An 11,882-nucleotide genomic window follows, 5' to 3' on the forward strand; every position below is an offset into this window, starting at 1 on the left:
AGGGACCATTTAATTCCTATTTAGTAATGAAGAAACTGAAACTCAGAGAGGTTAAAGGGGTTTCTCAAGGTCACACATGTAGAGAGTAGCCGAGAAAGGATTTGAATCCAACTCAATCAGATTCCTGAACCTTAAACTTCTTCTGTGCACTCCTCTCTGTGCCCTGCTATAGTGACACCACTGAATGTCTTCATGTTGCTATTTGGCTGTTTTGATGTTGTTTACCTTTCCACTACCAATGCCTGCTCCGTCCCAGTGACTGAATGTTCCTTTAGGGTAGACTATCTTACTCTTCTGCACATATTCTGGGGTGTCAGCACAGGAATGAGGGTTTGCTTGGATGGCTCCACATAATTTTCTCATCGTCAAGATGCTCTAGGGGAACCTCCAGCTTCTATCTCCTTGTCCAGTTCCTGCTGTAGCCCAGTCTGCATTCATCATCTTCCTTTTGCTGTTCCTGTCTCTAACACAAACCCTAATCCCACCCCAGCTCATCCTAAAGTAACGGGAGAAGGCTCCTCTTACTAAACACCCCCTCTCATCTAGGAGTCACTGGGTGATGCAAATGGTTAAGCCCTGTGCTACTAACTGAAAGGTTGGCAATTCGAACTCACACAGAGTTGCCTCAGAAGAAGGGCCTGGTGATCTGACTCTGAAAGGTCACAGCCATAAAACCCTATGGAGTGCAATTCTACTCCAAAACACATGGGGTCACCATGAGTCAGAATTGACTCCACAGCAACAAGTTCCCCTCAGCTGTCTACTACCTCCCTGTCCCTGGTGCCTTCTCCACCAGCTTTCCTGCCTCTCCTTACCTGAGACATAGAGCAGCAACAGCAGCAGCCGTGACCACCTCCAGAGCCCTGTTGCCCCCATTCTATCCAGCTTCTGGACTCTCTGTCTGCTGGCCATCTCAGAGCCCTTCCGAGCTGTTAGAGGACTCGGGCCTGTATGGAAGTTTATCTTCTTCCCTGAGTGGCTCTGCAGTTACTTTGCAGTTGAGAACCCTGACAAAAGAAAGTAGCTTATGGAAATGCAGAAGGCAAAGAAGAAAGAGAGCACTGCTCTTGTGACATCTTCCTTCCTGTCTTTCGTACGTAATAGTCCTATTGGGAAACATTCAGTGGCTCCCCATTCTCTACCACAGCCAGGCTAGAATCCTTGCCTGGACCTTTCATACCCACCCACCTGATCTCCAACCTCTGCTCTACTTCCTGCCTCAGGTCACCAAGACAGCTGCATCCCTGGCACTGACTGCTCCATCCCTCCCACTCTTCTCCCTTCTGGAATGCTTGCCTGCCTTGCAAGTCCCCATTCAAGCCTTGCTGCTACCTGCTTTCTTTAATTTTCCTCTACACCAGTGGCTCTCAAACATGGGCATGCAGCCAAATTCCTCAAGAACTTGGTAAATATAGACATGCCCAGGCTCCATACCCAGAGACTTTGATTTGGTATGTGTCTTAGTTTTGGCCCCCCAAAAATCACATCCTTGCAACATGCAAAACATATTCATCCCATCATATCATAGCAAAAGTCTTAACTCCAAGTCCAAAATCCAAAAATTCCTCTTCATCTGTGAAATCTAGAATACAAGTTATCTGCTTCTAAAGGTACAGTGGCAGAACAGGCACAAGCTAGACATTTCCATTACAAATGGGAGAAACTGGAGGGAAAGAAGGGATAACAGACACCAAGCAAGTCAGCAAAACACATTAGCCCCAAGGCTTTAAAAATAATCCTCTGTTCTCTGAGACAATTTACACAGAGGCCCTGGCCTCCAGGCTCTAGGTTTTGACCACACTTTCCGGATTCTGAGTGTAGGCCCCTCAGCCCTGGGCTTCAGCTCCACCTTCCAGGCCCACTGGAACAGCAACTCTGCTCCCTCAGCTTTGGGCAGCCCCATTCTCCTAGTCCATCTGAGTGGTGACTCCACCCTTAGAAACACCGGAGGCCATGGCTCCACCCTTTGAAACCCCAGAGGTCATGGCCATACCCTTTGAGACTGAGGCAGCTCAGCTTCCTGTGTTCCTTGTCTGTTCGGCTTCTGCTTCCTGGTTCCTTGGCCTCTCGGCCCTCAGGCTTCATGCCCACGTCTGCCCTGCTGGGGCAAGTGTTCCAAAGCTCTGCAGCTCAAGCGATAAGTGCCTGGAGACACCCCACTCTGCTAGAAAGCCTCCTGCACAAAGGCACTCAGTTCTCTCGCTTCGTGGGTTGGCTCCAGCGCCCTCTCACGCTGATCTCTTGGCTCTGTTCCTGTCGGTCCCTCTGCTACTGCTTCTCACCATCTGTGCCTTCCCCGGTGTTAACAGCTCTCCTCACTTCCTTCTAAGTCCTGTATCCATTCACAGTTTCAAAACTGATTCCATATTTTAAGTATCTGTTAGAGCAGCACCCTACTCTCTCGGTACAAAATTCTGTCTTAGTTATCTAACAAAAAGAAGTTTATTCTCTCACAGCCTAGTAGGCTACAAGTCCAAATTCAGGGCATCAGCTCCAGGGGAACACTTTCTCTGTTGGCTCTGGAGGAAGGTCCTTCTCATCAATCATCCCCTGGACTAGGAGCTTCTCTGTGCAGGAAGGGTCCAAAGGATGCACTCTGCTCCCGACACTGCTCTCTTGGTGACATGAGGTCCCCTTGTTTCTGTGCTCACCTCTTTCAAAGAAACTGACTCAAGACACAATTCAATCCCTAGATCGCATCCTGCCTCATCAACACAACTGCCACCCATCCCCCCTCATTAACATCATAGAGGCAGGATTTACAACACAGAGGAAAATCACATGAGATGACAAAATGGTGGACAATCATACAATACCGGGAATCACGGCCCAGCCAAATTCATACACACATTTTTGGGGGACATAATTCAATCCATGACAATAGGTCTGGGGCAGAACCCAGGAATCTGCATTTTTACAAGTAGCCTATGGGATTATGAGACAAGTGGCCACAATAGACCCTGCCTGCAAAACTTCTGATTAGGTCAAATGGGTCCTGAGGCATTTTTCAGCTCTCCTGCCTGTGTACCAGGTGTGTGCTTCTCTGAGCCACACAGTCCAGGTTAGGCATGGAGTCCAGGACATTTTTAGTAACAATGGTAGTCACTACCACTGATCAAAGTCCTACTGATGATCTCATTTAATCTGATTAAATTTGGGGAGTTCTGGGTTAGATGTTTGTCATATATGTCTCTCTGGCACCAAATACCATTTCTGTTTTGGGGACATGACCGAGTGCGTGTGTCTCTCTTGGATATAGAGCCCACTTCCCTTCCTATTGAGGATGGAGGCAGATGATCCTCCCGTCCCTTCACCCTGGCAGTGACGGTACAGGCATGTGACTTGACTCAGCTTGGCCAAATACATGATTCTGCCCAGGATTCTGGATCCTGAGGGTGTGATGCACGTGAGGATGAGTCACACAGAGGCAATGTTTGTTCTTGGAAACTTAGGAGGAAATTGGTCTTAGCCGTTGCTCAGATTGAGTTCACGGATGATGGAAATTGTTAACATGCTCAGCTGCTAACGAAACTGTTAGAGCACAGCTCTACTCTGACACACATGGGGTCACCATGAGTGGGAGTGGACTCATGGACTCCTGGTATTGTTAATTGAATGGAAGTTTCCATCACCCTTTCCCCACCTTGGGACCCCTTCCCTGTAGAATCAGAGGACATCTATGCAATGGAAAATCCTGATTTAAATCTGTTGACATTTAGAAGACACAGGTAGACCTGGACTCCTATCTCTTCAAGTCAATCTAGGCTTTTACTATTAGGCACCTTAAAACTCTTCCAGCCTCTACCCAATTCCAAAACCACTTCCACATTGTATGTATTTGTTAAAGCAGTGCCCCATTCTTTCAGTATCAAATTTTGCCCTAGTTATCTAGTGCTGCTATAACAGAAATACCACAAATGTGTGGCTTTAACAAACAGAAGTTTATTTTCTCACAGATTAGGAGGCTAGAACTCCAAATTCAGAGCACCAGCTCTAGGCGAAGGCTCTAACTCTCTCTGTTGGCTCTAGAGGAAGGTCCTTGTCTCTTTTGATCTTCTGCTCCTGGGTAATCTTCATGTGGCTTGGCATCTCTCCCTGTATCTGATTCTTTGGCTTGCTTGTTTAATCTCTTTTACATCTCAGAGAAGATTGACTCAAGACACACCCTACACTAATCCTGTCTCATTAACATAACAAAGACAACCCATTCCCAAATGGAATTATAACCACAGGCATAGAGGTTAGGATTTACAACACATATTTTTGGAGTACACAATTCAATCCATAATGGCATGAATAAAGAAAGAAGAAAATATGGAGGAAAAATGACATGTTAGATTGATGGGAATATGGAAGGATGGGAATAAGAGAAAAATATGAAAGAATTTTTCTTTCTCTGTTATTTCAACATTAAGTGAAAAACACTTTTTTAGATTAGTCACCACCTATTAATAAACTGTAATGGGGGTACATGCTTAGTGAATGGCTCTTAACTCAGTCTCCACATTGCAATCTCTTTCTAAAAATTATTGATGGCTAGGTTTCACCTTCTGAAGTTCTAATAACAAAGGTAAGCAAAAACAAATACTCCAGGTAACTCTAACATGTAGTTTCTGGGGAGAGCCATTGGGCTAGATTCTCTCTTCCAGCTCTGGTGTTTTAGTATCTCTACAGGACAGATGAGGAAACTGAAACCAAACACGGTTGAAGACTTACACAAAGTCACACAGAAGTTAGTCTGGCTGGCACTGGAATCCAGGGTCCCTCACTCAGAATGACCTTTCCACTAGACAATCAGGGCCCTGGGGGTGGCTGAGACCCATTGCAGTCCACCGAAGATGCCCTTTATGCCCACTGCTCTACTGTGCCCTGACAACCCAAGGGTAAGCTGGGAGAGTAGCCACCTCCCTGAGAGCCTTCTGCTCACACTGCCACCACCTCCTTCCTTCCCTGGGCATTTCCAGCCCAGACTGAGGTGGATTCAAGTCTGCTCCTGCTCTCCACCCTCCACTACCCCTCAGTGGTCCATCTTCTCTACACGTGGATGGGGAACAAGGGACTCTGTGTCCAACCAGGGTCCCAGACGCCTGCAAACCATACCTAGTGACACCCCCCACATTTGTGACGTCTCCTGGAGAGGAGACAATGGCAGTTGACATGGGCAGTGGTTGGGTCACAGTCCTGGTCTTGGGAAGGGGTATTCTCAGAGTCGTGGTGGTGGTCAAAGGAAGGGTGGCTGTCTCCACCAAGGTCTGGATGGGATTCCTGTGCGAGACAGCAGTACCTGAAGGATCTGCAGGAAGACACAATTATAGAAGAAACATCAACCCTGGGGCCAAGCAGGAGCAGGCATGGTGAGGGAGGGAAGGGGAGAGTTGTGAGTAGGGTGGGAATGCTGAGTTCAACCCAGGATTGTGGCCTTGATAACCCAGCTCTAGTCTGTTCTTCTTCAGAAAGCTTTTCTTGGCATCTTTGGCCCACCCTGTCCTCAAGAAGAATGGCTTTCTCCTCCAACTAGAGGTTCTGTCCGTCATCGGAGGAGGAGGAGGCAGCTGACTCTGTTCTACTAGAAATGGAAGTCCTACTGTAACACTGATGGGCATTTCTGTTAAAAGGGTATGACCTGCAGACATCCTACCCCCAACCCACAAGGGTAGTCACTAGATATAAACTCAATGAGGGAAGGGATATTGTCTTGTTCACCTTTGTAACCCTAGCCTGAGCAACAGTATCTAGTCCCTTGTAGGCACTCAAACAATGGGATGGATGGATGAATGGATATGTGGATGAATGAATGAGTGAGTGGGTTGATGAATGGACTGTTAGAGGCGGATAGATGGATGGATGAATGTATGGATGGATAGATGAATAGGTCATTAGACAGATGGACGAATGGATAGATGGATAGGTGTAGGGTAAATGGAACTAAGGAGGGAAATGAAAATGACCATTTAGGGAACAAAGTTGTCTTTCACTAGGATCAAATAAATAGCATGGAGTTAGCCTGAGTCAGAGTCAGGAAGAAAGAGAAGGAGGAACGGAGGGAGGAAAAAAGGAAAAGAGAATTTTCAGATTATTTGTGTCATTGAAAGTGTACTTGTCTATTCTTCACCAATCCACCTTTCCAAAGAATCCTTCCATGACTACCCTGCCTTATACCATTTACTGTATCTTCAATTCACCTGTACCTGTGTTGTATTCCTTTACAAGTTATCTTTTATTAATATATTGTATATGTATCTTGTCTTCCTTCGAACTAGAATTCCCCAAGGACCTTGAATCTCTTTTCCTTTTCCTCTGCCTTCCTTAATTTACCCAATCAACATCTACAGAGGTCCTACTGTGTGACAGACACTACATTAGATGCTGGTGATACAAAGCTGAGTAAAGTACAGGCCCTGTCCTCAGTGAGCTCAGAGGTTGATAGGGGAGAGAGATAAGTAAACCAGCCACTTCAGTACTACATTAGTCCCTGGGTGGTGCAAACGGTTAATGCACTCAGCTGCTAGTCAAAAGCTTGGAGGTTTGAGTCCACCCAGAGTTGCCTCAGAAGACAGGCCTGGCGATCTGCTTTTGAAAGGCTAGTCTTGAAAACCCTGTGGAGGAGTTCCACACTGCACACATGGGGTTGTCGTAAGTCAGAATCAACTCGAGGCCAACTAACAACAACATACTACTATAGTACACTACTATACTATATTGGTATACAGTGGGATAGTGTTGTCTATGAGAGGGGACAACACTCTATTTTAGGGGAATCTTGCTACCCAAAACGGGGGTCACAAACTGTCAGCCTCCACATCCCCTGGCAGCTGATTAGAAATGCAGAATCTCTGGTCCCACCCTAGACCTATTGAATCAGAATCTGCTTTTGAATCATGCAGTTTGTGTCCATAGGAAAGTCTGAGCAGCATAGCTTTAGAAGCACCAGGAGAGGCACCAAATGCATCATTGGGAGGGAAAGATGGACCACAGGAGGCTCCCAAGGAAATGACTTCTAAGTGGAGACCTGAATGATGGAAGAATTATCCTGAGTCTACCACTCACTTTTCACTGCACCCCATTTTAGCTCCCCAAATGACCATTTTGAGAGAAAGAAATTACCTGGCTGGAGACAGAACAAGCGACAGGTGTGTTAAGACCATGAGTGACTGGGCATGATGGGAGGGAAAGGTTATATATATACAGAGAGACGTAAAGAGTGAAGAGTGGATGTAAACACATGATACTAACAAACGGAATCCCATGTGTGGAAGCCCCTACTTACTATTGGACCAAATGCCTGTCAAGGACCTCAAATGAAGACAAAAACCTTCTGGGCGAAAGATAGGCTGCTAGGAATCTTAAGCCACAGCTCTGCTGGTGCTGCCATCACTGCCCCATCTTCACCTGGCCTGGCTCTTCCTTCTTCCACCTTCCACCCCTAGGCCACTCACCACTGGTCACCACCAGGCAGACCGGGTGGAACAGTATGACAGGATCTGCAAGAGGATGGTAGATGACACACCAATACAGTCTTAAGTCCTTTATTTAAAGGTTGGTCACTCAGACATTCAGTATGGCCTCCTGGGTGATGTCTTCTAGCACATACCTCCCCACTTGGGCTTGGCTAGGCTGCCTTGAGGTACTCTCTGTGAGGGCCAGCATCAGGGGGTCAGCCCCATTCTGCAGATTCTGTCAAGCCTAGCTGTTTGAGTACTTCCAGATGGTGAAGGGACAGCTCAAGCTCAGAGTTTGTCCCTCTGCTAGGGCGTACTTTTCCTCAGCTGGTCTAGTTGCAGCTTGGAGTTCTGTAAGCAAAGCATCAGAGTTAGGCTCTGTGAGGAATAGCTTTTCCCTCTTTGGAAAAAAAAAAAGAGAGAGAGAGACAGAGAGAGAAAAGAACCACCCATTTTTCTTGTCCAACCACCCATTTTTCAGATAAAGTCCTTGAGGTTTCCAGAAAAGATGTAAATTCCCCTGCAAGCCAGCACTAGACCACAGGTCTTTCCACTCTGAGTAGTTTGTTTTTTGTTTTGTTTTGTTTACTACAAGAGCTAGACTATATACGTTGCTGTTGTTAGCTGTCCTCAAGTCGGCCCCCAGCTCATGGCGACTCCATGCAGGGTGGATTGAAATGTTACCTGGTCCTGGGCCAGCCACATGATCAGTTGTGGATCAGACCACTGTGATCTAGAGAGTTTTCTTTGACAGATTTTCAGAAGTAGATAGCCAGGCCTTTCTTCCAGACTATATGCGGTTTATATAAAGCAAAATTTTATAAATGACCATTTTGAAAGAAAGAAATTACCTGGCTGGAGGCAGGACAAGGAACAGGTATGCTAAGACCATGAGTGACTAGGCATGATAGGAGTGAAAGGTTATATATAGAGAGAGTTGTATAGAGTGAAGAATGGATGTGAAGATATGATACTAACAGAGAATGATTTTCCAGGAGAGCTTGAGGAACTTCACTGAAGTCAGGAAAAGAAGATCAGTTCAAGAGACTATTTGGAAAATGGCGAGGAAGCCATCTTGAAGGCATGGTGGACATTGGGATCTGAGTGTCCCAGGACTCCTCTCTCCCTTACTTGGGAAGCAAAGCACCTGCTTTTCAGGGGATAATCCTATGTGGCTCTACTGATAGGGCTATTCACATTCCCAAGGATGGACATAAGACTGGTCAATCAAAGTACCCCGGCCATACTGATTAGTTTAAGAATGGGAACGTGAGCTGGCATGGGCCAATCAGAATCTTCCCGGAGATGGTTGTAGCTATTAAGAAAAATGCTCTTTCTTGCTGGGGTTAATAGATTAGTGGGATATGAAACTTCGGTAGCTTTCTTTCCACTATGTGGAGATAGTCTGCCTGAGAATGAGATTAAAGAGAGGCAAAGAGAGAGAGAATGAGAGAGAGACAGAAAGAGAGAAATCAAGACAGAAAGAGAGAGATGACAACATTGTCTGAGTCACGGACTCAGCTGTGCCCCAAACTAGCACCATCTTTTGTACTTCCCAATTACATGAACCTTCCTTCTTTTTTGCTTTCTTTGAGTTCATGTCACTTGCATCCAGAAGATTTCTAAGTATAACAGCATGTCCAACAGTGGTTCTCAACCGGGGTGATTTTGTCCCCCTGGAGACATTGGTCAATGTCTGAAAACATCTTTGGTTGTCATAACTGTGGGAGTGGGTGCTACTGTCATCCCTTTGTAGAGGCCAGGGATGCTGCTGAACATCCTACAATGCACAGGACTGCTCCGTACCAGGCACTGTGCCAGGACTACGCAAGACACAGGACATGGGCTCCACCCTCCCTCGAGTGCTCCCCATTAAAGCCCTAACCTCTTATGGTAATATTACAGATAATTCTCCATCATTTGCCATCATTTTCCCCCTTGGGGGAAGGTTGGAATTACAGGAAGCTGACATTGCCTACAAATTTACCTATCTCTTATGAAAGGGGAGAGTAAGAAACTAAGACGCACCATTGCAAGGGGAGTTCTTATAATATGGTAATAAAATATAATAACAAATACCATTTATTGAGTGCTATATGCTAAGTGCTTTAAAATACTATCTTATTTAATCTTCACGACTTTATAAGGTTGATACTGTTATTATTCCCATTTTGCAGGTAAGGAAACTGAAGAAGGTTAAGTGAGTTACCCAAGGTCCCACAGTAGTAAGTGGTGGCGCCAGGATTCAAACCAAGGTAGACTGACTCCTGAATCAGCTCTAAACCTCTTAGCTCATTGTCCAGCACAGTTGTCTGACTGAGATTAGGGCAGTCCCAGCGCAAGAGTGAATAGGTGTCTGGCAGTTCTGTTCCTGGAATATAGGAGCTAGCAGGAGCTTTTAGGTTAATCCTTAGCCTACACAAATAGGATACAATGAAATATATACCACTAGTTTTATCCCACACAAATACAGAAACTTTAACCTTCCATCTTCTCCTAGTTCTTCAGAAGAACATGAATAAAACACAATAAGGAAAGATACTGGTCCACAAGAACCTAACTCCCATCTGCTCACCTGGACTATTACCCCAGCTCCAAGGAGACCCAAAGCAACATTTGTGTGCATGTTCTGCAAGGCGAGTGTCTGTGACCTTGCTCAAGGTGGTGGGATTCCAGGAGAACACCCTCTCCCTGGGATCTCCTATCTCTCCAAGGCAAGTCTTGTTTTCCACCCACTGTTGACATTTTCACTCACTCCATTTATTTTTCCCAACTTATCCATAAGGATTAGGAGGAGGAGGGACTAAAAGCTCCAAATGTTCCCATTTTTAGTGAAGGTGTGAGTTGTGCAGAGTATAGGAGGGAGCGTGAGGATAAACCAGCTCTCCTGAGCTGAGCGGCAGTGCCTTCCAACTCCAGGATGTAATGGAGGGCTGGGATTACACCCTCCACAAAAACGGGGACCAAACCTGGTTTGTCCACTTCTGTGTCTGCAGCTGTAGCGTATTTCCTAGCTCATATTTATTGAATGAATTATGCCTTTTTGTGTTTAATAGACTGCCAACATTGAAAGCACCAGAATGGAATATAAGAAAAAAGTATTTCAACATCAAATAAAATTATTTTAGATCATACTAAGATTAGATTTACCGCATCATTATTCCCACACAGGACTTTGCACATCTCTGACAACATCAAAATGTACAGAAATCTGTTTCCCTAAATCTCTCCTTCTTTAATTTCTGTTCTCCTCTCTTCTGGCCTCCCTGTATGTTCTCCTGACCTGCTAAGTTTGGAAAAGAAGCCCAGTCTGGCATAACTTCTGATTGGCTCTATCTTGAGGTGGCTATGTCCTCTGGAGGTTCAAAAGGAAAGAAAAATCTTTCTCGCAGTGGGCTCCCATGAAGTTCCAGAACAGAGGCCTCACTTGCTCATGCCTCTTCCTTACCTTGCGTGAAACAAAGAGCACCCAGAGCAGCCCCAGGGCCTAGCCTTCTTCATCCTTCATGTGCACACCTCCAATGGCCAACATGGGCTCCTAGGACAGCTACGAGGAAGCACTAATCTAGAGCTTCTGGAAAGTTGCACAACAGGACATGATGCCTTTCTGTGAGTCATGGGGTGCTGAGACTTCCTGACAAGGTGCCAGGGAGCACACAAGAGGTGACGTTCTGTTTTTGTCAGTGATTACTCTGGCAACAGCAAGCAAAAACCAACACATGTATCCAGGGACCACAGCTTCAGTCTCAACTAAGCTTCTCTGAACCTGTTTCCTCTTCTCTGGGGATAATGATGCTTATCTTGTCAACTTCACAAGATTTTAGTGAGGATACTATTTTGGTTTAAACAGGGTAAGATGTTAATATTATCAGGGGAGCAGAGGAGAAAAAGGAGTTTTTGTGGCACCGTGGTTAAAGCGCTCAGCTGCTAACCAAAAGGTTGGCAGTGTGAACCCACCAGCCGCTCTATGGAAGAAAGATGTGGCAGTCTGCTTTTGTAAAGATTTACAGCCTTAGAAACTCTATGGAGCAGTTCTACCCTGTCCTATAGGGTCACTATGAGTTGAAATCGACTCGACGGCAGTGGTGGTTTTAGAGGAGAAAAAATTGAAGTTGTCAAGGATTTCATGTTACTTGGATCAACAATCAATGCCCATGGAAGCAGCAGTCAAGAAGTTAAATAACATATTGCATTGGGCAAATCTGCTGCAAAAGAACTCTTGAAGTTCTAAAAAGCAAAGATGTCACTTTGATGATTAAGGTATGCCTGACCAAAGCTATGATATTTTCAATTGCCTCATATGCATGTGGAAATTGAACAATGAAAAAAGAAGACAGAAGAAGAATTTATGCATTTGAATTGTGGTGTTGGTAAAGAGTATTGAATATACCACGGACTGCCAGAAGAACAAACAAATCAGTCTTAGAAGAAATACAACTGGAA

General features: G+C 45.4%; 1 protein-coding gene across 11 annotated transcripts in view; it reads right to left on the minus strand.

Annotated features, from left to right (window-relative positions):
• Positions 1 to 11,016, minus strand: part of TREM1 (triggering receptor expressed on myeloid cells 1) — a 28,146-nt gene extending 17,130 nt beyond the window's left edge. For 5 of the 11 annotated variants that reach the window (XR_002824580.1, XM_023734191.1, XM_023734192.1 and 2 more), the window contains exons 1-5: positions 10,888 to 11,016; positions 7,592 to 7,790; positions 7,268 to 7,481; positions 5,101 to 5,293; positions 816 to 1,007 (exon numbers count right to left, since the gene is read on the minus strand). Coding sequence is in view for 10 of the 11 variants with exons in the window: in XM_023734191.1 (XP_023589959.1) it covers positions 816 to 912 (97 nt within the window). In the remaining variant the exon portion in view is untranslated. Of the gene's footprint in view, positions 1 to 815; positions 1,008 to 1,993; positions 2,017 to 5,100; positions 5,294 to 7,267; positions 7,791 to 10,887 lie in introns of those variants that run through there. The other 6 variants (XM_023734186.1, XM_023734184.1, XM_023734185.1 and 3 more) reach the window with 6 other exon arrangements.
• Between the last annotated feature and the right edge of the window lie 866 nt (positions 11,017 to 11,882).

The sequence above is a fragment of the Trichechus manatus genome, unplaced genomic scaffold, assembly GCF_000243295.1.
Source record: "Trichechus manatus latirostris isolate Lorelei unplaced genomic scaffold, TriManLat1.0 scaffold00065, whole genome shotgun sequence".
NCBI lineage: Eukaryota > Metazoa > Chordata > Mammalia > Sirenia > Trichechidae > Trichechus > Trichechus manatus.